Source organism: Capra hircus, chromosome 14 (genome assembly GCF_001704415.2).
Source record: "Capra hircus breed San Clemente chromosome 14, ASM170441v1, whole genome shotgun sequence".
NCBI classification, from domain to species: Eukaryota; Metazoa; Chordata; class Mammalia; order Artiodactyla; family Bovidae; genus Capra; species Capra hircus.
This window is the reverse complement of record NC_030821.1, coordinates 35623383-35650150: the sequence shown is the minus strand read 5'-3', so window position 1 is coordinate 35650150 and position 26768 is coordinate 35623383. Positions and strand designations below refer to the sequence as shown.

Genomic DNA, 26768 nt, shown 5'->3' with positions numbered 1-26768 from the left:
ATTAGAGCTTCTATAAGGCAGAGCTAGTGAGGGTTGGTAATGGAGCGGATCTTGGCTCAGATCCCCTAGACACTCAGAGTTCTTGCTGAGATTTGGTAGATTTTCCTGAGCAAATGGTTTTCCACTTGTCACGATGCTCTTAGGACAATTTCCAGAAATTGTCAATGAATGTTCTTTCTTAAACTTTATGTTTTATATTGAAGCATAGTTAATTAACAATATATTAGTTTCAGGTACATAGCAAAGTGATTTAGTTAGACATACACACGTATCTATTCTTTTTCAAATCCTTTTTTCAGTTAGGTTATTGCAGAATATTGAGCCACGTTCCCTGTGCTATACAGTAGGTCCGTGTTGGTTTTCTATTTTAAATACAACAGTGTGTACGTGTCATCTCAAACTGCCTAACTATGCCCCCCTTCCCCAACTCTTACCCTCTGGTAGCCATAAGGTCATTCTAAGTCTGTGAGTCTGTTTCTGTTTTGTAAATAAGTTCATGCATATCAACTTTTTCAGTGAATGTTCTTATAATTTGTATCAGGTAGATTGGTGTTTTTGCTGGAAGGAGCATCCACAGAATTCTTTACTGTGTCATTCTGGAAGGCCAGCCTTCCACAGTATACTTAGAACACCTACCCTCAGGGAAATACTACCCCTGAAATCCTCGTCAGCCTTTTTTAGTTATCTGATGAGGCTTCGGTAGGTCTAGCAGCAGGAGACGCATCTTCTCCAGGACTAGAACAGTGCTTGGAACATAGTATTTCCTAAAAGAATGACTTTGTAAATGAATGAGTTTAAGCTCTTAGGAGGAGGTAGATGTGGGCATATGAGCAGACCAAAGAGCTGAGTGGGGAGAGTACCACACATTCGTGTGGTTCTGTTAGGACCGTCATCCCCCTTGCAGGCATCATTATTTCTCCAGTTGTTATACACAGTCATTCATAGGCTCACTGTCACTAGAGCCGATGGTTCATGGGCTGAGCATGGTTAGAAACAGGAAAATCATTGTTTTAAGTTGTATGTGCTTATGTTTCTGTATGTCAGTATAAATACACACATTGCACATTGTATATACAAGCAGATTTCTATGAAATATACGTGTGTCTGCATGCATGCACGCTAAGTCACTTCAGTCATGTTCGACTCTTTGTGACCCTATGGACAGTAGCCCACCAGGGTCCTCGGTCCATGGGATTTTCCAGACAAGAATACTGGAGTGGGTTGCCATGCCCAGGGATCGAAAGTGTGTCTTTTGTCTCCTGCATTGGCAGGCAGATTCTTTACCACTAACACCACCTTGGAGGTCCCTTACATACATACACACATACATGCGTACAATGGCTGTGGAAACTTTTGGAGCAGTGGGATAGTTTCAAAGGGACATAAACTAGTGAAAGAATAAAGAGTAATGGGAGGACTTCCCTGGTGGCCCAGTGATTTAAGACTTTGCCCTCCAGTGTAGAGCATGCAGGTTCAATCCTTGGTCCTGAAGCTAAGAACCCCCATGCCTCACAACTAAAAAAAACCTAAAAACAGAAAACAGAACAAATATTGTAACAAAGTCAATAAAGACTTTTAAAACATGGTCCACATCAAAACAAAACAAACAACAATAACAAAAAAAAACCCTTAAGAAATACTTTATTTAAAAGAATAATAATAATTATGGAATGTTCCAGACAATCTTTAGTCATCTTGCCCAGCTGACTCATTTTGCAGATGAGGAAACTGAGGCCCAGAAAGCCCACTGTTCATTCTGAACTTCACAGCCTACCTAGTGGGTTCCTGATTCCAGCAAGAATACTTGTCCCCTTTCTCCTCTTACCTATTGTGTGAATGAACACTAGCTTCAATCATGAAGCTTTATTCCATACATCAGCAAATCCCTCTCTACAACCACTTAAAAATCCACACCTTGAATAACTGTCACTTGAGTTTCTCCACAAGTTTTCTCCTTTTCTTTTCCCTCTGCTCCTTCCCTCAAGTAAATTTTGCAGCTGAAAACTTTGAAACTTGTTACAATCCAGAACATTAATAGGGTTTTACATTTTTAGCAGCCTAATGATGAGGAGGTAGGGCCTTCTGTTCCAGCCCCTTAGGGGTTTCTATTCTGGGTATTTATTAAACTTTGCTGTAGCCTCAAGTATATTTGACCTTTTTATATTAAAAAAGTTTCAGTTTAAACTTTATACATATATATTGTGTGTGTGTGTGTGTGTGTGTGTGTGTGTGTGTGTGTGTGTGTGTGTGTTTCCCTAGTCTCCATTGATTAGGTAGATATTCAGACATTATCAACAGTTGAGCCTGAGATCCTTGTCAATTATTTCCTTATGTTTGGTGAGGAAAAGAGAAGCTATTACTATCATAATTTAATATTTTTTTCATTTAGCTAAATTTGAGCCCTCTTAAAAACATTTCCACTTTGAAGTCTATTTTACAGTTTAATTAACGCAGCAAGGATATTCTTTTTTCTTTCTTTCTTTTTTAAAATTTTTACTCTCAATGAAGATAATCCATTCACGGTGACCTTTTCTTGGGCAAATTAGTTGTACACGCTTGTTTAAGCAAATGGTCCTTTGCATGATATCTCTTCTTAATGACGGGTTTATAATTGAAAATTGGCTTACTCCCATATGCCTAGTTTGTGTAAGATTATAAAAATAGATGTGGACTTTAAAAATGTAAATGTATATATCAGTATCCCCCAAAGAGGAGGGAAGAATCCAATGCCTTCAGGCTATGATTAAATTAGACTATTAGAGTCAGAAAATGCCAGTGACATATGCTACTGTCAAAGTCACACCTGTCTGCCGAGCCCGGGAAGTTCTGGAAAAACGAGAGTGATTTCATACTACTGTGATTTCATCCTAGCCCTGAGAAGCTAGGCCTTCCCAGGACATGAGCCATCTCCAGTTTCCCAACTTTGCTTCAACTCTGAGGGAACTTTCAACTGTGTGTTTAGGACTCGGTTTGTGGAAATCGTGTTTCAAGTGCCAGCCCTGTTTCCCTGCACTCCACTGACATAGAGAGACAGGTGACATTCCTGTTTTATTTTGCATTTTTCTCAAGTGCAATAACAATGTGAGCTGGCTCAGTGGTATTTGAGTAAAAGACACGATCATCTCATCTCTTGCCCAGTTTCCCACAGTCCTGAGTATTTTTTCTTTTCTTGTTATTTCTTCTCTTTCCCAGTTTCTTGGGCTGGCTCCTTCTCTCTTTCCTCCATGCCAACCATTCTTACACAGGAGTGTTTGTCTGGGGTAACCGAATGTTCTTGGTTAAAAGTAGAAACTCCAGCTTGAAGGAGAAAATAAATGTTTTGTGCTCAGAATGGAGGTTTCCTGAGTAGATTTTAATAGCATGGTTTATGGGGTAGGTAGGAAACAAGAGCAGTCTTCAAGTTCCTAAATGATATGGCATTATAAAAGAACAACTAGCAGTGATTATTTTTTTAAGCTGATGAAGGCAACCTGTTTTTGCCAAGACATGAAAAAACCTGATTTGCAAAGTAAAGGCTGAGCGAGCCAAAATGTCACTGAGACCATCAGACTTGTCTTTTACGTATTGTTTACACAAGACCCTAATTGCTTTGTCCAGTGGGAAGGGTCACATTTCCATTCCTCATGCAGCAACCCTCCCTACCTTCCCCCTGGAAAAGTGGGGCTGGCTTGTGTACCACCCAAGTTGCCATGGGTGGCTTCACGCCCCCTTGGTGTGCCCATTCACCCTGCCCCCATTCTTAATGGTCTTTATTTGCTGATGGCGCCTCTTCTCCTTCTAGATATGATTATCGGGAAATGCTGCACAATGCCACTTTCTGTCTGGTTCCTCGTGGTCGCAGGCTTGGGTCCTTCAGGTTCCTGGAGGCTCTGCAGGTAAGAGACCCTGATCATCCCTGGAACAGAGTTGAGAACTGATGTCAGACAGGGGGTGGGCTGAGGGGAGGAGGGTTCACCTTAACACATCTCCTGGGATCTAAACCAAACGCACGGTTTGCCTGGAACACCTGAAATCTATTTTCCCAAGAAAATCTACAACCTTTTACATGCGTGGGGGGCAGAAGGAGGATTTACACCCTGCCTTTGGACATGAGGAGATGCAGTGGGAATCTCAAGGGAAGGTGGGTTCTCAGAGATGGGCTTGCAAACAGAGAGTAGATCTGACTGCCCACCAGGCAGCAGAGCCGAGCTCCTCATGGAGGCTCACCCCTCCTCCTTGGAAGCCAGTGTCAACAGCAGTGAAGATGGCTCATGAGTGGCATTTCCCACAATCAAACTTGTTCTGTCCCCATTATAGTCACCACTTGGCTTCTCTGAATTCTGAGCATGACCCCCAGCAAGGCAGAGGCACTCTCTCAGCCTGGCTCTTCCAGGCGCTGCAGTTCTGAGGTCCCAGAGCTTCAGGACTCTTTTGCCAATAACATTTACCCTTGACGGTTCTTGCCCAGAAGTTGCATCCAGCCTTCCTTGTTGGCGAGAAAGCACGCCGTCCACCTCTCGCCTCCTCCTCTCCTGCACTCCTTGCTGCTGTGTCCTTTCTTCCTTCGCACTCTGCCCCTGCCTGAATCTGTGCTTCTGTCGCCACGCTTCCAATGTTCTGTCTTGTCCTCCAACAGGAGGGCTTCCTTTTCTTGAAAGTCTTTGCTGACAGGTTCTAGGAAGCATATCATCCCTAACATTCTCCTAGCCTCTGGGTGTGTTGCATGGAGCAAATTGGTCTCTGCTTAGGATTACGAGTTCTTTGCAGCCAGAATGTTGTCATTAGCCTGGTGTTTTTAGGCTCTTAGGTCACTGTGCAGGTAGTAAGTTGGTCAGGATCCCTCCACACTGAAGGGACCAAGTCTGGTTTGGGTGTTTTCCTGGCCTGGTGAGCACCCGGTAAGAATTAAGTCCACAAAAGACTTTATCAGGAAAACCAAATCCTGTTCAGCTCTTTGTGGCTCAGGACGTTGGCATGACGCACTTTGCACATGAACTGTAGCATTTTCATGGACAAGACCATGTGTGTTCAAGGTGGGGTTTATGCTAGGATTTTGTTGGTGAACGATTTTGTTATGTCAGTAAAATTTCTTCAACGAGGCCAGTTGTCTCCCTAGAAGTAAAGTCAGCCAAACCAGGTATAAGAATAGAAATGGGGTTTTCACATTCCAAGGCACAGCTTGCAAATGGTAAAATCTCAGCTGGATACGGACAGCCTTCACATGACTTCATAAAACCCCACTTTTCTATTGACCTCAGCAGTCCAGGATTCATGCCAGTAATTGAAATTTGTACTGATTTCACCCTCCTGTTTGGAAGGGTTCCTCCTGCCACCACCTCCCTCACACTCACGGTGCCCTTCTATGTACAGGCCGCCTGTGTCCCTGTGATGCTCAGCAATGGATGGGAGTTGCCATTCTCCGAAGTGATTAATTGGAACCAAGCTGCCGTCATAGGCGATGAGAGATTGTTATTACAGGTAAGGAAGGGGTGGTGGCCTTCCCCAGATCAGTGGGTTATTGTTGCCCCCGTGCAAACTTTCAAAGAAGATGAATCCAAAAGGTCAGCTGTATAAAAGAAATTTTACCAGGAGAAAATTGCCTGTGTCATGGCGAATATGAAGTCATTTAACTTGACATCGTTCACTTCCTAGTATGCAATCTCCTCAGATCCAGGGAGTATATGCTCGGATAAGGAGAAGCTACAGGTGGAGGACATGAATGTTGATACCGACAAGAGGTGTACATCTACCCCCTTCAATTTCTGTAATATTTAGAAATCATGCCAGAGAGTTCTTGCACAATTCTGCTGCACAATTCTGCTGCAAGAAAGGAGTACTTTGTACTCCTTTCCCATTTCCATATTTGCCTTTAGAGTAATTTTCAGAAAGGCAGGTCTCTAGGGCTGATTCTTGCCATTAGTGTTATCATTGCTTAAATGATCTAGTCTGGGTGAGTGTTATCTTTAAGATGTATATTTAAAAGAGCAGCCTCAAATGAAAATGTGTGTGTGTGTGGTGGGGGGTGTCTTGTATTTTTGGCCATGTAGATTTTTTTTTTCATTTCATCTTATTGTTGTAAAAACACGTAACATGAAATCCACTCTCTTTACCAATTTTGACGTGTACTCATTATGGTTGAATATAGGTAAATACAGTGTATTACAGCAAGTCTCTAGACTTATTCATCTTGCTTAACTGAAATTTTATGCCCACTGATGAGTAACTCCTCAGTTCCCATCCCCCAACCCCTGGTCACTACCATCCTACTCTTTAATTCTATGGACTTGACTATTTTAGATACCTCATATAAGTGGGAGGACTTCCCAGATGGCTCAGTGGTAAAATAATTTGCCTGCCTGCCAATGAAGGAGATGCAAGAGACGTGGATTTGATCCCTGGATCAGGAAGATCCCCTGGAGAAGGAAATGGCAACCCACTCCAGTATTCTTGCCTGGAGAACTCTATGGACAGAGGACCCTGGTGGGTTACAGTCCCTGGGGTCACAAAGAGTCAGACACGACTGAGCGACTGAACACATGAAAGTAGACTCATGAAATATTTTTCTTTCCATGACTGGTTTATTTCACTTAGTGTAGTATCCTCAAGTTTCAACAATGTTGTCCTGTATTGCAGAATTAAGACTTACTAATTATTGAAATGTTCCTATTACCCAAAGTGATCCACAGATTCAAGGGAATTCCTACCAAAATCCCAGTGGCATTTTTTTTTAACAGAAATAGAAAAACAGTCCTAAAATTTGTGTGGAACCAGAAAAGACCCCAAATAGCCAAATCAATCTTAAGAGAAAAAGAATAAAGCTGGAGCATCATCATCCCTAGTTTCAAACTATATTACAAAGCTACAGTCATTAAAACAGTAATACTGGCATTAAAAACAGGTGTATAGCTCAATAGAAAGAATAGAGTGCCCAGAAATAAATCCATGTATATATATCAACTAAACTTCTACAAGGATACCTAATAAAAGTCTGAAATCTCAATAGCTGCCTGGGAAGGGGGAATATGATACTCACAGAGAAATCCCAGGTCAGGAATAGTCAGTCACTGAGAATTTTAAAGGCATTTTGTGCAGTGGTGCTTTAGCTTCGGCATAAATTGCCATACTCTTTTTTCTAAAATGATATAATATTTTAATCATTTACTTCATGACATTGTACTTTACCTTGAACTACCACAAATATTTGTAGAATGATTTTTTTAATGTCCTGCTGGCCAGCCTGCTAACTGACTGTTGAAATAACTCGGTACTCTCCCTAAAGTAACAGGTGAAATATCTGTAACCAAAGAGAGCCATCAATTAAGCAAGGCAAGTTGAACACAGCTTCTAAAACATGCCTTGTGTCTGGTATTCATATCTGTGATCTCCAAGGCCCCTGGGACCTCAGAAGTAGGAGAAGAGCGTGTGACCTAGTGGAGTTCTCCCTAGGTGTGTGCCTAAAAACATTCACTCATGGAAGGCCTAGCAAAGTAATAGATGTGGTTCTTTTCCATGTTGCCCTTTTCCTTCCTCCTTTGTTTTTTTTTTAAAGATGCATGCTCATTAAAGGAAATTTGGGAATGAAAAATACCAGCCATAATTTCTCCAACTGTGTACCCATGCTCTCGTGAATTTGATATGAATAAGTTGGGAGTTTGTCTTTGAAACGGAGTGGTTTCCGGGTACCGAACTGTGGTGGTCTGATCTCTGCCATTTCGCCAGAGTTGATTCTCCAGAAGCATTTCACCTTCTGAAGCAACATTTTGGCTTGATGCTGGGGGTTTTGTTTTTCATTGTGCACCCACTCAAACTCGTTGGCATTTTCCTCTCATATGCAGTCTGTCTGCACAGCTGCCTCCATATTGAATGACAACTGAACTGCCATTGACAATGGTTTTTAAAGAACTGGCACCCAGCCCAAATGTCTGCTCTGGGAAATGTTTTTGTTATGTTACCATTTTTCATTTCCTGTTTTAGAACAGCTCAGATGTTTTTATTTGCATATCGTCTTGTCATGTCACCAAGAGAGCTTGCTGTTGCTTTTCCTGTATCTATCTTGGTAGATTCCATTAGTTCGGTTACCATGCATGACCTTTTATTAAGACTTCACTGGGTTCTGCCACTTTGAACAATCTGGCCAAATTGCAATTAATTTATCACTTTCCTATACCTGTCTCTCGGGACAAGCAGATTAATAACCAATAGCCAAATGCCATTAAAACTTGGAACTCTGTCTTTTCAATCAATTGGAATTATCTTCCAGAGCACTTTGCAGACTGCTGTCAGACACGTGTATGCACAGACGGGTAGAATATATTTCACTGGATATAGTAACAGCAAGATGTGGCTTATATAAGAGAGGAGATGTATTGATAGGCTCATGTATGGTATACCATTCTGCCTTCATAACCACAGTCTACTCAGTTTTCTGGAGACCACAAAGTGATGATAGCTTTTGACATTTTTCTAATGGACTGGTTCCTCATCATCACAATAAAACAGTGAAGTGTCAACCTGTATGACTCTTAGCAAATACCACTGACACTCAGAAGAGGGCATGGTTATGAAAATTCAGAAGGATAATTTTTTTCTAATCTTTCTTTGGCTATCTGGGCAATTTTCTCAGTAAATAAAATTAAATGTTCTTTGGCTTATCAGGGATCGATGATCTGAATGGTTTCTCTACCTTCTTCAAGGATATTTTATTTCCCCTTGACCTTGAGCTCTGATTTCAGGCAAATATTTTTCTCCATTATCTGTTGCCTTCATGCTGCTTCAGTGTTGAGAATCCAGATATACACTGGGGCTGTGGATTTAGTATCTGCTTTTGGACATTGCAAGTGAGCTTGTCCTTATGTAGGTACCGTGAAACAGTTCTCTGGCTCCCTGTAGAAGTGGTCTTGAAAAAAAAAAAATATGTTCCTACTTCCTTCCCTCCACTGGAAATTCAGATGTAGTCTTAGTCACGATGTCATGGGTAACTTTCTTATTAAAACAGCTAGTGGAGCATTCCTGCTTCAGTCCAGGCTCCCATGCCTCTCTGATTAGTTACATATTAGTGAAGCAAGCATGCAGAAAGAGGTGAGCACAAAAGGGCACTTGCTAATCACAAGAAATCTCCCCTAAGAATGTAGACTCTATAAATGAAATAGACCTTGGGCTTTAAGTGAAGATAGGGAGCAAGCCAAGGTAACTCACCAGACAACCAGGAAGTACATTTCAGAGCTCCAGACCCAAGCAAGTTCACAGGCAAACATTAAGCAATTGGTCCAACTTTTCATATCATCAGCCTTAAGTCAATAGCAATAGTAGTAGTAATAATTACTTTGTCAGTTAAACATCTCATATGTTAGGCATTGTGTGAAGCACTTAGGTGCTCTTCTTCACAACCTTACAATGATGTTAGAACTGTGTCCCTGTTTTATAACTGAGGAGATGGAATCTTTGAGAGATCAGGTAACTTGTTCAAGGAAGCACAGCTGGTAAACTGTGGAGCCAAGACCATTACCTTGGTCTGACTCCCATTTTCCTGTGCTTAACTGTTGAGCTATACTGCTAGTGAAAATAGTAATATTCCTTCAGTGGCTTCAGATGGCTGTGGTCAATTTGACTTTTATTTATTAAATAGCTACTACAGGCATACCTCATTTATTTTACATTGCTTTTTTGTGCTTCATAGATGCTTTTTTCTTTGGTAACAAATTGAAGGTTTGTCATAAGCCTGTGTTGCCAGATGATGGTTAGCATTTTTTTTTTACTTTGAATAAAGTATTTTAATTAAGGTATTTACATTGTGTGTTCAGACATTATGCTACTGTACACTTTATAGACTATAGTGCCAAAGTAACTTTTAGATGGACTGTTGGTGGTGGTACACAGTGGTGTCTGACTTTTGTGACCCCGTGAACTGTAGCCACCAGTCTCCTCTGTCCATGGGATTTTCCAGGCAAGAATGCTGGAGTAGGTTGCCATTTTCTTCTCCAGGGGATCTTCCTGACTCAGAGGTCGAATCTGTGTCTCTTGCATTTCCTGCATTGGCAGGTAGACTCTTTACCACTGTGCCGCCTGGGAATCCTCTGGATGCACTGAAAAACCAGACAAATTTTGTGTGACTCACTTTATTGTGATATTCATTTTTATTGCAGTGGTCTGAAACAGAACCCACAGTATCTCTGAGGTGTGTCTGTACATAAAAGCCACTATCCTAGCTAGAAAGTGTTTAGCTGGATGGACAGGGCATAAATCCTTCCTTTAAAATTGTGCAGCTTCATAGATAGCAGTGTTGGCTAAGCACACATGACAGATCGTGTTAGTTTGGGGTAAGCACTAGAGCCAAAAAGAGAGGTCTGGGGAGCAGAAAGCTCTCAGGGAGAGAAAAGAGATACATGCACATAGAAATAATTACCCTCAGCTGCATATTAAATGGACAGACTCCGAGACATTCCCTAAAAGGTCCCTCTGTAGGTCATTAGTAGTCCTGAGGGTGGCATGTCTTAGAAGTGCTTGGGACATAATGGCTCTCAGCTTTGCTCCAAGACTATAGCCCCTTCTCTGCAGGATTTGATTGTCCATGGGCAGGTTCAAGGGCATGTGGGATTCATAGAGAATGGCAGAGGAACGCTACGCAAGTGATAAGCTACTACCAAATCTTAGAAGTGAGCTCTAACTGTTGTGTATTTGGTCATTAAAGGTCATCAATGCTGACTCCCAGTAAGTGCTGTTTTTAGCTCACACCTCTTTAGGGCCTTTCAGTCTAGGGGTTGGTGGTTTTTAGTAGATCTATATGCTCGAAGCAGAATGCTATGAAGAATAAAACTCTAACCTGAGCGGGTGATTTTGATCAAATGGCATCTCATTGTTTTCCGGTTATAGTTATTATGTGTTCACCTTGTGTTACAGATTCCTTCTACAATCAGGTCTATTCATCAGGATAAAATCCTAGCACTTAGACAGCAGACACAATTCTTGTGGGAGGCTTATTTTTCTTCAGTTGAGAAGATTGTATTAACTACACTAGAGGTAAGTGAGATGCCTTGGCTTTCAGTCTCCAATAATGGTCCTTTATATGTTTTTCTTAGCCTTCTCTTTTGCTATTATCAATGTGTAATTGGTCAAATGGGGCAACACTGAACTTTCTGTACTTGGATGTGTCAGTTAACCCCTTGACCTGCTCTCCATTCTGGACGAACTCCACAGAGGAACACTGACTTAGGAGGAATTACACTCCTTGACACAGAGATAGGCTCTGTCTTCCATCATTTCAGAGACAGGTGGCTAATGATTGTCCTCTCATTCACACTCATGGCATCCTTTGAAGGCATATTTCTGGAGTCCACTTAAGAAACAGATAGTGAGCAAGTAGGGGAAAATCTCCCATTCTAAATATATGAATAGTTTACTGGGTACTGTAGTCCAGGGGCATTCAGAAACAGCCAAATTCATTCTCAAGATAAATGCAACCCACCCCTCATTATCACAAGGATGTGTTAAGAAAATAAGAATTACACTCATCTGGTGCAGAAAGTGTTAAGCTTTATAAAATCAGAAAATCTTCCAGGCAGATGGGTGCCCATGTTCAAGTTGCTTTTTTTAAGGCAGGAGAAAAAAAAGAAAGGGAAACATGGGGATGATTAAAACCTTTGGAAGTAGAGCAGAGAGCAGTGGCCTGAGGCTACACCAAAGTAGCACAAATTGCTGAGAAAAGATTTTGGAATCTGCACTCATGAATTACAGGAAGCAAAGCAGAGGTTCTCAAGTGTAGCCCAGCATCGAGGTAATTCTGAGGTGTCTGTAATATGAGGTGGGGGCATTCGTGGCCTCACTTTGGAAATACTTTCTTTGGAAACGTGATTACTGCTCCAGAAGTGAATGTCATTGGGAGTATGCAGTATGATCATTCTGAGAAATACCCAGAAAATGGAAGTCATCCTGTTTTGTGCATATCACTGCTGTCTTGCCATCCTGGGTACCTACCAGCCTTGCTGCCAATGCTGATCATACCCCAGCCACCCTGGGACACTTACCTACCTGAAGCCTGGCCTTGGCTTCTGCTCTCGTGGGGCTGGGCTCTACCAAAGTGTCCTCTCTGGGTACACTGATTTCATCCTGGAACTTAGTGAAAAGATATTTAGTACCCAGGTCCACCCATGAACGGGGACAGGGTAGAATGCCTTCCAAGGGCTTCCTTATTGCAAGCAAATTCCTCATATTTGTCCAAATCACCCTCCTCAATGAAAATTGTTTCGCTTGCATTCATAGCAGCAGATTTGAACATGTAATAAATTCTACCTTTTGTTTTTGATATTGTCCTCCATCTAAGAACCTTCTTAAGGAAAGTTGAATGTGAATTGTGTCTAGATTTTTTGTTGTTGTTGTTGGGTTTTTTTGGAATAAGTGCTTTTTATCAAAGAAGTGCATGTTCCTTTTAGAAAATAATGGAAAATACTTACAGCACAAAAATAAAATAATCTATCCGTACAATTCGCTATTGACGTATATACACACATATGAATGCATATATATTCATTTTTTTCTATGCAAATGCATAAATATGTTCTCATTTTTAATTTAAAGAAGAGTTTCTATACTTAGTTTATCACCTGTTTTTTCTCCTTAATAATATATTATCTCATTAGATTTTTCTATAGTTATTTTAATGACTAATATTCCATTCATAATATCACTTAACTCCATTAATTGATCCCCATTTGAGACTACTATAGTTATTCCTGGTTTTTCATTATTATACACATCCTTGAAGCAAATAGCCTCAGTGACAAACTGTTATGCAAGTTCAAGATTACTCTCAGGATAAAATCCTTGAATTTGAAGTCCTGATTCAAAGAATATGACAAATGCTAAGATTTCTACATGAACTGTCAATTTTCCTGCGATAGAATTAACCAGTTTATATTCCTTTCAGCGTATATGAAAGAACTTATTTTAATTATTTTTATGTTTTTCACCTTCAACATCAGTTCAGTTCAGTTCAATCGCTCAGTCGTGTCCGACTCTTTGTGACCCCATGAATCACAGCACGCCAGGCCTCCCTGTCCATCACCAACTCCTGCAGTTCACTCAGACTCACATCCATCGAGTCGGAGATGCCATCCAGCCATCTCATCCTCTGTCGTCCCCTTCTCCTCCTGCCCCAAATCCCTCCCAGCATCAGAGTCTTTTCCAAAGAGTCAACTCTTCGCATGAGGTGGCCAAAGGAGTTCCTTTATGATTGGGAAGTCTTTTCACTTGTGCCTTTTCAATTTGCTACTAAGGACTTTTCAACTCATAATTTTATTTATGCATAACCTACACACACATATTTTCTAGTATTTATTTTCATGTTGGGGCTTCCCAGGTGGTGCTAGTGGTAAAGAACCTGCTTGCCAGTACTGGAGATGTAAGAGATATGGGTTCAATCCCTGGGTTAGGAAGATTCCCCTGGAGGAGGAAATGGCAGCCTACTTCAGTATTCTTGCCTGGAGAATCCCATGGACAGGGGAGCCTGGCAGACTATGGTCCATAGGGTCGCAGAGAGTTGGACATGACCGAAGCAACTTAGCATGCACCCATACACTTTTTTTAAAGCTTTGTATTTTGTACTGGAATATAGGCAATTAATTTTTTTAATCCAATTTACTTTGTATGTGATCTGTGCTGAAAAACCTAAACCATCCTTATTTTTTTTTTTGACCAATTGTTCTGTAGTTGTCCCAATACAATTTTTTTTTTTTACATTTTTATTTTATTTATTTATTTATTTATTTATTTTTTTCCCACACAGCTTATGGGATCTTGGTTCTCAGACAAGGGATTGAACCCAGGCCCTTGACAGTGAGAACGTGGAGTCTAACCAGTTGACCACTAGGGAGTTCCTGCAATATATTTCTAAAGTTATTCTTTCCTCAGTGTTTCCACACGCCGCTTTTATGCATCTTTTGCTATACACTGAGACCACGTGTTTTCATTTCTTCACCCTATATTTCATCTCTTGGTGAATCTCTATTTATTAACTGACCTACTATTGTTGACTGTTACTGTTGTGTCTAATTCATTCATTCTTTTTTTTTTTTTTTTTTAGATAGAGATCGCCCTTTGTCCAATCAATGACTTTCCACATGTATCTTAGACTATCTCTTTAGAATGGAATCCTTGAAATTGGATTACTCAGGCCAAGGGGCCAAGCATGACTAAGGCTCATGATATATATTGCCAAATTACTCTTCAGAAAGGTTGTATTCATCTAGATTCCCACAAGCCATCTGGGGACGACCCTCTTTCACTGTAACCTTATCAACCTTCAGGCTCATAATTAAAACACACATGCACAACTTTGCTAATTTGCCAGATGAAAGATGGTATTTCATTAATTGCATTTCTTTTGAGTATGGTTTATTGCATAGCTCTGGTCTCTTGCCTGCTAACTTAGCAGTGCTCAATTATCCTATAATAGCAGTTGGATATGTTATATTCATCAGCATAGGATCTTAAGCCAAGCTGTTTTCATCTCTGTGCCTGGAAAGGCCTACTTCTCCTTGGATCTGAGCCAGGCAGTTCTTTAGAGAAAACACAGTTGTTTTTAAAACACTACAAACCATATACTTCATTCAAATTTATAGCAACTGTCAAAATCTCCTCATATAGTTCCAAAATTGGATTGTAACAGTTTGACCTCTCAACTGAATTGCATGAGAGATACCATCCAGTTTCCCTTTTTAAATCAGAGCTCAGATTACCCCAGGATCCAATGTAAACAGAAAAACAGAGAAAAATAGCAGAAAATGCCATCCACATACACAGATAAACAGCCAACATGCTCATAAGAACGATTTAACTATCACAAATCAAAAATTCCTACTTGGCTTAGCACTTGGATAATGTTGAATTCTTCACTCCCTGCTGGAGTGCCTGCTGTCTGAGGATTATTCGGCATTACCCTTGGACAGTGTAGATTCGAAGGTCTCTTGCTAAGGGGATGTTCTACACTCAGGCTCTTTCTTGCTTCTGTGCTGTCTTCTGGGTCACGGGAAGGGAATTACTTGCTCTTTGGAGATTATGAGCCTTAGAGTTGTAGTAGTGCTTAGATAAAATTGGAAACAGGATGCTTCGTCCTTCTCTCTAACACCAGGGTCAAGTTGTGCATACCTTCGACTGTGTTGCACTCTGTCCTGCTTGGGATTTGGCTAGTATTTCCAGTCTGATTGAAATTTCCAAATTCTGCACCTTAGAAATAAGGAGCTATTTAGTAAGAGCTAGGCTCTTTGGAGCTTGTTTTTTGGTGCAGATTGAGAAGTAAGGATAGGGACAGTGATAAAATGCTGCAAAAATAATGCTCATGGATTCCATTATTTGTCAGAATATTGTATGACAGTAACTTGGCACTAAGGAAGGGCTGAACCCTAGGAACTCAGTCGGAATCAGGCTGAGCAAAAGAAAAGGGCGTGAAATTGTCATAACACATGAGAACAGCTCATGGTAGCTTGGAAATCACAATTTAAAGTGAAGTTCTATGAAGGAGTCTCCATTTCTCTCTTCACTTATCTCTAACCGTACACATTCAGACCATAGTATTGCTGATGCTGCTGTACAATGAAAATTTAAAATCAGTGAGAGAATAGAAATAGAAGATTGCTTTAGTTTGGAGCAAGGTGGCATATGGCAGCCCTGCATGTATTAGGCAACACTGAATTTGTCAAAAGACCGAGTCAGGGTCACCTAGAATGACTGTAACCTGTAACCAATAGTCCATTATTTTAAAAATAGATGGCACATCAAAATGAAAAATAAGGAGCCTGTCATTCTTCCCTTTGAATTCACATTAATAAGAAATGCTATCCTTACTGAAGATACCATGTGGAGCTATAAGGGGAAAAAAATTGTGTAAATTTTTTGTGATTGTGTGTTTTGATTTTCTTTATAGTATCCAACCTTTAAATATAATGTCTTTGTCTACAACAATTAAGAGTGAGTACCAAGGATCCAGGAAGCTGTCCAGTGTAACATTAGGGAGACTTAGGCATTAGGAGAGGGACAAAATGACCTTTCTATTTGGTAAAATAAGATCTGTACTCTGTCCAACTTTTGATAAGCCAAGTTGATATCAACCTTTCAGAAAGACAGTTGGCAATACTTAAGAACAGCCTTTAAAGTGTTTATACCCTTTTGACAAAATCTTAAGGCATCAGTCCTAAATGTGGCAAGTTTTAGCTCATAAATATATTCACTGATTTGCATGGAAATAATTGCACTATTATTGGTCATTTAGGACAAGTAAACCATGAATACTATTAATAATATGGAAAGATCTGTAATATATAATACCTATGGTGGTATAGCTGTGTAAAAATGGAAAAATCCATGCTTAGACAATGAGCACAGGAATGAGATTTTTTATTTTCTAGGGAAAAAAAAAAAAGAAGTCATAAGTATGAAGACTTAGACAACTATTCCTAACAGATTCTGGAGATTGTTGTAATTAATGTGATATTTTACTGCTTATAGTAAGTCATAAAGGTGGCAAATTGCTTGACCTGGATTATATTCAACATGTGTTATTGCTCTTCTACCTTTTTTGATATTGCCCTGTCAAGATCTATTTGAAGAGCATATAAAGTGCTTTTTGGTATTTCAGAAGAATACTATGACTTATCATATCCCTGAATTCAAAAAGATAGCAGTGTTGTGATACTGAACCAAAGAGTCGACACTGAGAATCACACCATCCAGAGACACAAAGTGAATGGGGATTCAATTTGTGACATCTCTGAGTTCTGTGCCACTTGTATGTAGGTTGGATTTATGACAGTCTTCTATCAATGTGTTCTGTGTCTTGATATCCAGAATTTAAGTGGCCGCATGCTTAAAGGTGTATAAATTTGGAAAGCAAAAAAAAAAGGACCTGAATTGAAAACCTATAAAGGAAAATAAATAGACAGTAGAATAGGAAAGTACAAATAATAAAAAACTGGAATAAATGGTGTACAAAGTGGAATTGCAAACCATGTAAAAACTCTTCACAGCCGTGACAATTTTCTTATAATTAATGCCTAGACAACAGCATTTTAACATATCTCTGTTGTACCGCAAAGAACAAACATTAACATTTGAGTGAAGTTTCTAAAATCTTCCCCAAATTTGAAACCTCTGCCAAGTCATATGAAACAAGAAGTTTTGATCTAAGGAAAAAAGAAACTGCAGAAATCATTGAACTAAGATATTTGAGTTCTAAATTTCCTCCTTGCTTCCTTTCTTCTCTTATTAAAAAATATAAACATGATAAGGTTTGCGAAGATAAATGTAGCTCACTTTATTACTTGTCTAGTCACCATGTGGGATGAAATGAGGGTGGTAATAACCTTAGCAAATAATACAACTCCATTTAAAATGGTCTGTACTTAAATCACATTGCATTAAATGAGGACCCGGAAAATGATGATTTTGGTCTTAAATCTCTAGAGCTATATACTAGGCTTTTTCTCTTTTTTAAGCACACACGCACACACACACACACAAATTGCTGAAAACTTGAAATTCTGTATCAAGTTAATTATTTGCCAAATCATATCTAAATGAGTAGATGGTATAATTACAAGAGTTTGAAAGTCACAGAGAGAAATCTGTAAAGTAGACTAATCACATTCATCTGACAAATGATTCAGGATGGGGGAATATTTGACTCTAAATGTAGAATTTAATGATCTGCAAGGCCTTCAAGTCCAAAGAAACTAATGAACTAGCTTGGCTATTATTAGTCTTCATATGCCGTGGTTTTGTCCTATTATGTAGGTTGTTTTGAGCAATTGTTAGTTAACTCACTACTTTCTGAGATTAAAGTTAGAAAAACTGCAGCTAACTAGTACCCTAAAGTCCTACAATTGAATTTGAAAGGGCAGTGAAACTATGTCAAACAAATAAACCGGCCTCCTGAATTAAAGGAACAGATCAAAACCTCAGCTGCTTATGAAACGCGCATGCCCTCAAGATGCTCCCAGCTCAGTCTCTACATGGACATCTCCATGCACTGAGAACCAGATCTTCATGCTGGAAGATCAGCCATTAAGGAAAATAACTTTTCTACACACTCTACTTTGAAAGGAGCACGGACTTAACAATAGAAAGACAAGACAGAATTTATGGTGAAACTGAAGTATGATTAGACAATTGGATTAACCATCTCTTTCCTTTCTCTCTCTCCTTCTCTTCCAACACTCGATTACTTTCTATGTATCCCAGACATTTTTATCATTGGAGAATGGGGGGTGGGGGTAGACCCAGTACTTTTACTGGCATCAGCCCTCAAATTTGGCCTGAATGTGTTCCTCATTAGATATCATCAGAGTCTCCTCCTCACCATATGCCAATGTTTTTGTTTTCTAGATTATTCAGGACAGAATATTCAAGCACATATCACGCAACAGTTTAATATGGAACAAACATCCTGGGGGATTGTTCGTCCTACCACAGTATTCATCTTATCTGGGAGATTTCCCTTACTACTATGCTAATTTAGGTAAGTGAATGCCTTCCCCGGAGCTATTCTGGTTTACACTCCAAATGTTGTCCGGAACTGAAGTCCCTCAATTTTTTTATTCCATTGCGGTGTCTTTGTAACACTCTGTGTTGGAGACTGCCTTCTAGAGCCCTATCCTAAATGGTTTATCAAGGTCATGAATTATAAATCCAGCAGAGCCTTACAAAGTGAAAAACTCATTCCTGATCTGAGCCACTGTTCTTTACGATTAGTAGAGAAGGCTTTTTAAGAAGAAGGCTCCCCAAATTACAGATCATTCTGAACACGACAATTTAAGTAATCTAAGTGAAAGTTGCCCAGTCACGTCCTACTCTTTTGCGACCCCATGGACTGTAGCCTGCCAGGCTCCTTTGTCCGTGGAATTCTCCAGACCAGAATACTGGAGTGTTTTGCCATTCCTTTCTGCAGGAGAATCTTCCCAACCCAAGGATCAAACCCGGGTCTCCTGCACTCAGGTGGATTTTTTACTGTCTGAGCCACCAGGGAAGCCCCAACATGACAATAAGTTTGCTATAATTTTGAGTCTTATCATGTATAAAATGAATCTAAGAGAGCTCTTCCTACATTTTTTTCTCCACGATCCTAACTTCTCTGTCTCAGATCAAAGAAAAACCAAACTAATAAAGAGAGAGGGAAAAGATTTAAGAATATAGGACAGAGGAGAAACTTACGCACTTCATTCCGCATATATGATGCTCCTCTTCTGTGCGTGTTAATGCAGCGCTAGGTGGTGGGAATAAAAAGTCAAAGGAGATATAAGCTCTGCTGTCAAGCAGCTTTTGCGCTCAGTCGCTGAGTCGTGTCCTGCTCTTTGCGAACTCACAGACTGTAGCCCACCAAGGTCATCTGTCTATGGAATTTTTCAGTCAAGAATGTTGGAGTGGCTTGCCATTTCCTTCTCCAGGCAACTTAGAGGCTGGTCATAATGAGGAAAAGGAAACAGGCAGAGAGATGAAGCTTTACAAAAGGCTACTGTTATCGCCATAGACATTTATGCATTGGGCTGGCCAAAAAGTTCATTTGGGTTTTTCTGCACCATCTTATGGAAAAACCTGAACAAACTTTTTGGCTTCCCCAGTATTTGGAGCCCCATTTGCTCTAATGTTGGTAACATCTTGGACATTTCCCCTCAGTCACAGTTCCAAATTTGAGAAACCTTGGGATAATAAAGCATCCTTCAAGTTGATGTGGCAAGAAGACTCCAGATTTTGTGTGGAGTTAGTCGAGTTAGCACATTAGAAGTGTGTAAATGTTGCTTCTTAAACCATTACAGGAAAGTCTAAAAGCAGTGACTTGTCCTTGCTGTTAAGGGAACCCCCTACATCATATTTATTCTTCTTACTTGGCAAAGCCTTAAATGTGTATTTCACTAGTGGGAAAGCTAGTTTCTTTCCAACGTGAAACTGAAATACTAGTCAAATGTAATTTTCTCTGCAAAAGATCCATATAATTCTTTGAGGTATACATTGTAATTCTTTATCAGTCACTCTCAAAGCTTAACTTCAGTGTCCTTTCACTGTCTTGTTCATATTTAAACTGCTAAAATGTGAAATTAGTGGGTCTATACTAATGAAGTTTTTTAAAATTTAATTTGTTTTTTTTTATTATAATTCATGATGCATTTTGGATTTCACATTTATTCTTTTTGTTTTAAACGTTAAACAAGTTTATTGGCAGTACGACCCCTCCCCTCCAAGAAAAAGGCTGTTCTATCATCAATAAATACTGCTTATTCTAATAGTCTAATAAGAGCTCTACCATAGTATTAATGTTTTTTAGACTGCTTTTCTTTTTTTTTATTCTTTTTTTAAAATTGAACGATGATTGTGTTATAATATTGCTTTGATTTCTGCCATACATCAACTTTAATTAGCTATAGGTGTACATGTGTCCCCACTAATGAAGTTTTAAGAGGCTTTTAACCTGGCTCCTGTTTCTCAGTGAGTTCTCATGAAAAGACTCATTTGGAGAAGAAGCCATCTCACTGCTTTCTCTTTGGTGGCAGTTGTTATTTTGCACGTGTATGATACCTTTCCACCTTGGGCTTCAGAGCACACAGTTGGCAGAGGTCTGAACATGACTTTTCTCTCAGCTGTGTTTCCCTGCTACTTAAAGAAGAGATTTCTTGGGAGTAGAGCAGCTTCCACCCCAAAATAATGATGATGGTGACAATGATGGTGATGATGGTGGTGAGCTCATGCTGAGCACTTGGTGTTTGCAGGTCCTGTTTTAAAGGCTCTGTATGCATTAACTCATTTAAATTCGTTCTCATAACAACCCTGTAACTTTGTTGCTGTTGCCATCAGTCCCATTTCACTGCTGTGGAAACGCAGAGGGCTAAGTAATGATCCTACCACCACTCAGTGATGGAACTGGGCTTCAGAAATAGACACTTAGGCTCTGGATGTTGGCCTTTTAACCGTGACCACTTGCTGGTTATTATCTGAAATAGTAGCAATCAGGCAAAAACCCTTCAAAATGGCAGCATAGGAGAAAATATTTGCAAAGCCAGTAACCAACAAGAGATTAATCTCCAAAATATACAAACAGCTCATGCAGCTCAATATCAAAGAAACAAACAATCCAATCAAAAAGTGGGCAGGAAATCTAAATAATCATTTCTCCAAAGAAGACATACAGATGGCCGTAAAACACATGAAAATATGCTCAACACCACCAGTTATTAGAGAAATGCAGATCAAAACTACAATGAGCTATCGCCGCATACCAGTCAGAATGGACATCATCTAAAAAACCTGCAAACAGTTAAATGCTGGAGAGGGTATGGAGAAAAGTGAATCCTCTTACCCTGTTGGTGGGAATGTAAACTGGTGTAGCCACTATGGAGAACAGTATGCAGGCCCCTTAAAAAATAAAAAATAGAGCTACCATTGTGACCCAGCAATCTTACTCCTGGGCATATATCTGGAGAAAACCGTAATTCAAAAAGATACATGCACCCCATTCAAGGCAGCGCTATTTACAAGAGCCAAGACATGGAAGCAACCTAAATGCCCTTTAACTACATCACTAAGAATAAGATACATGCAAATACCCTGGAAGAGAGAGCACATTTACTAAAATCCAGCCTAGGATGTAAGTAACTAGAGTTATACCCTTTCTTGAGTAAAGAGTAGTGAGTACTGTTATGTGTGTGTGTATAATTAGACTCTGGGTGCCTAAAAAGCAGAAGGGAGATCAAAGATGTATCCCCGAGGGAGGAAGGAAAAGGCCATCAAAGGAAAAATCTGGAAATGGGCCTTGAACTGTAAATTATCCAGGTCTCTAAACTCAGGCAGCAGTTCACTAGCAGCTTTTCACCTTGTTTTTGTTCTGTCAAGACATAAGAGGCAGAGGAAAAATACGCTAGAAGGGAACATTAGCTCTGGGGTGAGGCGATGGAGCAGAGAGGAATAATTTTCGAAGTCTTGTTTCTCAGTGCTTCATTAGGTCGCTCTGCCCTTGCTCTTTCAGGTTTAAAGCCCCCCTCCAAATTCACTGCAGTCATCCACGCGGTGACCCCCCTGGTCTCTCAGTCCCAGCCAGTGTTGAAACTCCTCGTGGCTGCAGCCAAGTCCCAGTACTGTGCCCAGGTGAGTGGGGAGGTAGGGAGGGTTGACCGAGTGCCTGCACCCTGCCGCTTAGTGGACCGGAGACCCCCACTCCTCCCCTGCTACACACTGGCCTCATCTCACGTCCTGCCCTCTTTCTCCCCTTTCATTTGTCATGCCTTGTTACTCCCTTTTCATCAGCTTAGAGGTTCTTGGAAGTGAAATCTGGTACAGGTAATGGGTAGATTACAAAGAGATCTTTGCTCTGGGGTAAAATGAAATATATACCAACACTTTTTTGTTGTTGTTAAGATTCCACATATAAGTAGTACTGTATGGTATTTGTCTTTCTCTTTCTGACTTTCTTCGCTTAGTGTGATAATCTCTAGGTCCATTCATGTTGCTGCAAGTGGCATTATTTCTTTTTTTTTTAATTTCCTGGCCATGCTCCAAGGCATGTGGGATCTTAGTTCCCTGACCAGGGATCAAACCCACGTCCCTGCAGTGGAAGTGAGGAGTCTTAACCACTGGACACCAGGGAAGGCCTCCAACACACTCTTTAGAGAATATATACACACATTATCTCATCTTAAAGTGTCAAAGTGAAAAACAAACTTCAGAAAGGCCCCTGAAAGGACCCAGAAAACTAAGCTTCAACAGCAGAAACTGACTCGTTGGCGTCAGGAGGCGTCAACTTTTTTTCACAGCCGCTGTGACTAATTATAAAATTGGGAGCAAAAGATGATATCTATGGTAACAGTGTTTTCCAAATTAGCATGCTCTCCTACTCTTAACAGTGGTTTTTCTGAATTGTAAATTACACGAGAAGGTTTACATATAAGAAGAGAATGCAGTCACATTGAAGTCTGCATTTGGGGGCTAAACACATTTATTGGCAATAATAAGGTCACAGGAAATAAGCTGCCATCCTGGAGAATCCAAAACACGAGCTCACGCCAGTCGGATCTTGAATTCTCTTCCTTCTCCCACATTGCCTGCTGTAGTGCAAGTTCATAGCAGATGTTCAATGTGCATTTTTCTTTAGTTTGATCAAGGCTGTTATCTTCCTCGTCATCATAAGACACTAGAATTTAGAAAACCACTTTTTTAAGAGCCAACAACCCTGGCATGCCTTCTTTCCTCCCCAGCCTTCTCCTACCCACTTGACATAGGTTTTATTAGGTTACCCTTCTTGTCCCCTGTCTCTGGTTGTTAGAGTAATGGGGTTCTGGTGGTTGTGTGGATATAGACTCACTTAAAAAAATTTTGGGGGGGAGTATAGTTGTTTTACAGTGTTATGTTAGTTTCAGGTGTACAGAGTGGAGTGGACTCACTTTAAATACAGTTTGAGGTCTGCCTCTCTGCCTTGCTTAGAACACCATCTTCTCTCTTTCTCTCTCTCTGTGTCTTAAAGAAGAAATGTTGGGTTAGAAGCCTATGTAAATCCAGCCTTACCAAGCCATCTGATGACCCCTTAATCCCTTTCAGATCATAGTTCTATGGAATTGTGACAAGCCCCTTCCAGCCAAACACCGCTGGCCTGCCACTTCCGTGCCTGTCATTGTCATTGAAGGAGAAAGCAAGGTAGGACCCTAGGGGACTTCACTGTGGAATCAGCATGGACTCTTCATTTCTGCAATGGGGCACCTGGGTGTTGGCCTTTGCCATCTTCCTCCTGCCCCTGGGAGGTGCTGGCCCTGGACTACTTTTCCAAAACTATACCTGTCTCTGACTGTCCTCCACTTTGACAGCCATGGGCTTTTTTTTGTTGTTGTTGAAGTATAGATGATTTACAATTGCGTTACTTTCTGCTGTATGGCAAAGTGAGTCAGTCATACATATAGGCACTCTTTTTTAGATTCTTTTCCCATGTAGGTCATTATAGAGTGTTGACTAGTATTCCCTGTGCTATGCATAGGTCCTTATTAGTTATCTGTTTTTAAAATTTATTTTTAATTGGAGGATAATTGGTTTACAATGTTGTATTGGTTTCTGCCGTACAACATGAATCAGCTGTAAGTATACATATATCCCCTCCCTCTGGAGCCTCCTTCCCATCCTTCTAGGTCATCACAGAGCACCAAGTTTAGTAAAGTATAGTTGATTTGGGCTTCTCTGGTGGCTCAGTTGGTAAAGAATTTGCCTGCAATGCAGGAGACCTCAGTTCGATCCCTGTGTTGGGAAGATCCCCTGGAGGAGGACATGGCAACCCACTCCAGTATTCTTGCCTGGGGAATCCCATGGACAGAGGAGCCTGGAGGGCTGCAGTCCATGGGGTCACAGAAAGTTGGACACAACTGAGTGGCTGAGCACAGCGCACATAGTTGATTTACACTGTTGTGTAATTTCTCTTGTACAGCAAGATGACTCAGTTACATACACACACACACATATTCTTTTTCATATTCTTTTCCATTATGGTTTATCACAAGATATTGAGTATAGTTTCCAGTGCTATGCAGTAGGACCTTGTTGCTTATCCACCCTATTTATCCTGTTTATAATAGCTTGCATCTGCTCATCCCAAAGCCTTCCACCTTTCCTCCCCCACTGCGCCTGATCTCTGGGCATCTACAAGTCAGTTCTCTATATCTTTGTCTGTTTCTGTTTGGTAGATAAGTTCATTTGCATTGTATTTTAGATTCCACAAATAAGTGATATCATATTCTATTTATCTTCTCTTTCTGACTTACTTTGCTTAGTATGATATTCTCTAGGTTCATCAGTGTTGCTGCAAATAGCATTCTTTCATTCATTTTAGTGGCTGAGTAATAGGCCATTGTGTATCTGTGCCCTATCTTCTTTATCTCCTCATCTGTTGATAGACATTTAGGTTGTGTCCATGTCTTAGCTGTTCTGAGTAGTGCTACTGTGAACATAGGTGTGCATATATCTTTTGAATTATAGTTTTGCCTGGGTATATGCCTAGAAGTGGGATTGCTGAACCATATGGCAACCCCCTTTTTAGTTTTTTGAGGAACCACCATTCTGTTTTCCATTGTGACAGCCATAGCCTTTTGAGTCAGGGAATTCTGGGTCTTAATACTAACTCTTTAGGAGATATGGGACCCTGTCTGTACTTTCCTTCTCTGAGTCTCAGTTTCCTCATCCACCAAATGGAAATAATAATACATACCACATGGATAGCTATTAGGAGTAAATGAATTCAGGACCTGGCAAAAATAATCTTTCTGGAAATGACGAGGATGAAGAAGAGTTGGTGGTGGTGATACATGAGCTGATTGCATTGCTTAGCTGATTAATCTGAATTAGTTGTATCAATGAAAGTAGTGGTTCTTCCTCACATCGATCTTAAAAAAGACATTTCCACCTTATGTTTGCTTTGAGGTCTCCATCAGAGACTCTCAGGAGGGCCGGCTCCTGGCTGGCCCCCTGCTTCCATTTTCCAGCTCATTTTGCCTAGAACAGAATGATCTTCGTAATCATCTCATAGCCCTTAAGGGACTCCTTTGGCTAATGTTTTCAATTAACATCAGAAACTGTGTACAATCTGGCCTTTGCTGGCCCTCCCAGTCCCCTCTCTCATTGCTTTTCCTTTACAGACTTGATCATTCACCGTTTACTGCACTGCGGCCCTTCCCACCTCTAGCGGTGATCTTTCCCATTTGCTGTAGGTCTTGATCATTCCTCTCTCAACTCTTCATCTGTGTTATTGAAATTTCCATATATTCTTTAAGCCCACACTGCCTCCTCTTTGAAATGTCTTCTGTTTGTGGCAGCCAGGGATGAGCTCTCTTTTCTCAAGCTCTGCTTTCCTGTAGCTCTTATCCACTGTGAAGAAATTTGTTGTTGCTGTTGTTCAGTCACCAAGTCATATCCAACTCTTTGCTACCCCATGGACTGCAGTGCACCAGACTTCGCTCTCCTTCACCATCTCCCAGAGTTTGCCCAAGTTCGCGTCCATTGAATCACTGCTGCCATCCTACCATCTCATCCTATGTCTCCCACTTCTCCTTCTAAAGAGATTCAGTTCAGTTCAGTCGCTCAATTGTGTCTGACTCTTTGCGACCCCATGAACTGCAGCACGCCAGGCCTCCCTGTCCATCACCAACTGCTGGAGTCTACCCAAACCCATATCCATTGAGTCGGTGATGCCATCTAACCATCTCTCCTCTGTTGTCCCCTTCTCCCCCGGCCCTCAATCTTTCCCAGCATCAGGGTCTTTTCAAATGAGTCAGCTCTTTGCATCAGGTGGCGATTGTCTCTATTCAATGCAATTTAATAGAAATTAGTCTCTATTAAATGACACTGACGTTGTCACCTAAGAGACTTTCCCTGTTGGTTCCCAAAGACTTAGGTTGTGAGAGATTGTCTCATGCTAAGTAAACTATCCTTGAGCCATAATAAGAATTATCAGTGTATTAAGTTGCACCATTTGAAATCATCTTTTGAGCTGCCACAGTGACCATTTCATGTAGTTCAGCAGGATGCAGGGAGAACTGTAACAGTCATGTGGACAAGATGGTCCATGCATTATCTATTCAGTCCCCATGTAGGCTGCCTACTGTATGCTGGACACTGTGCAACAGGTGGGAACACAGTGAGAAAGGTGAGAGACAGTCACACCCTTCCAAGGGCTGGGGTCAAGCAATGTGGTTATCAGAGAGCTGCTTGATAAGCATTAAATGAGGAAATGAAAGTGAGTGAAGTCACTCTTGTGACCCCATGGACTGTAGCCTACCAGGCTCCTCTGT

At 40.6% G+C, this 26768-nt stretch overlaps 1 protein-coding gene across 1 annotated transcript in view; it reads left to right on the top strand.

The window, feature by feature from the left end:
- Positions 1-26768, top strand: part of EXT1 (exostosin glycosyltransferase 1) — a 315513-nt gene that overhangs the window by 270472 nt on the left and 18273 nt on the right. Inside the window, exons 2-7 of the mRNA XM_005689136.3 lie at positions 3782-3875; positions 5350-5457; positions 10876-10995; positions 18349-18481; positions 21977-22095; positions 23542-23637. Of these exons, the coding sequence (XP_005689193.1) occupies positions 3782-3875; positions 5350-5457; positions 10876-10995; positions 18349-18481; positions 21977-22095; positions 23542-23637 (670 nt within the window). The remainder of the gene's footprint in view (positions 1-3781; positions 3876-5349; positions 5458-10875; positions 10996-18348; positions 18482-21976; positions 22096-23541; positions 23638-26768) is intronic.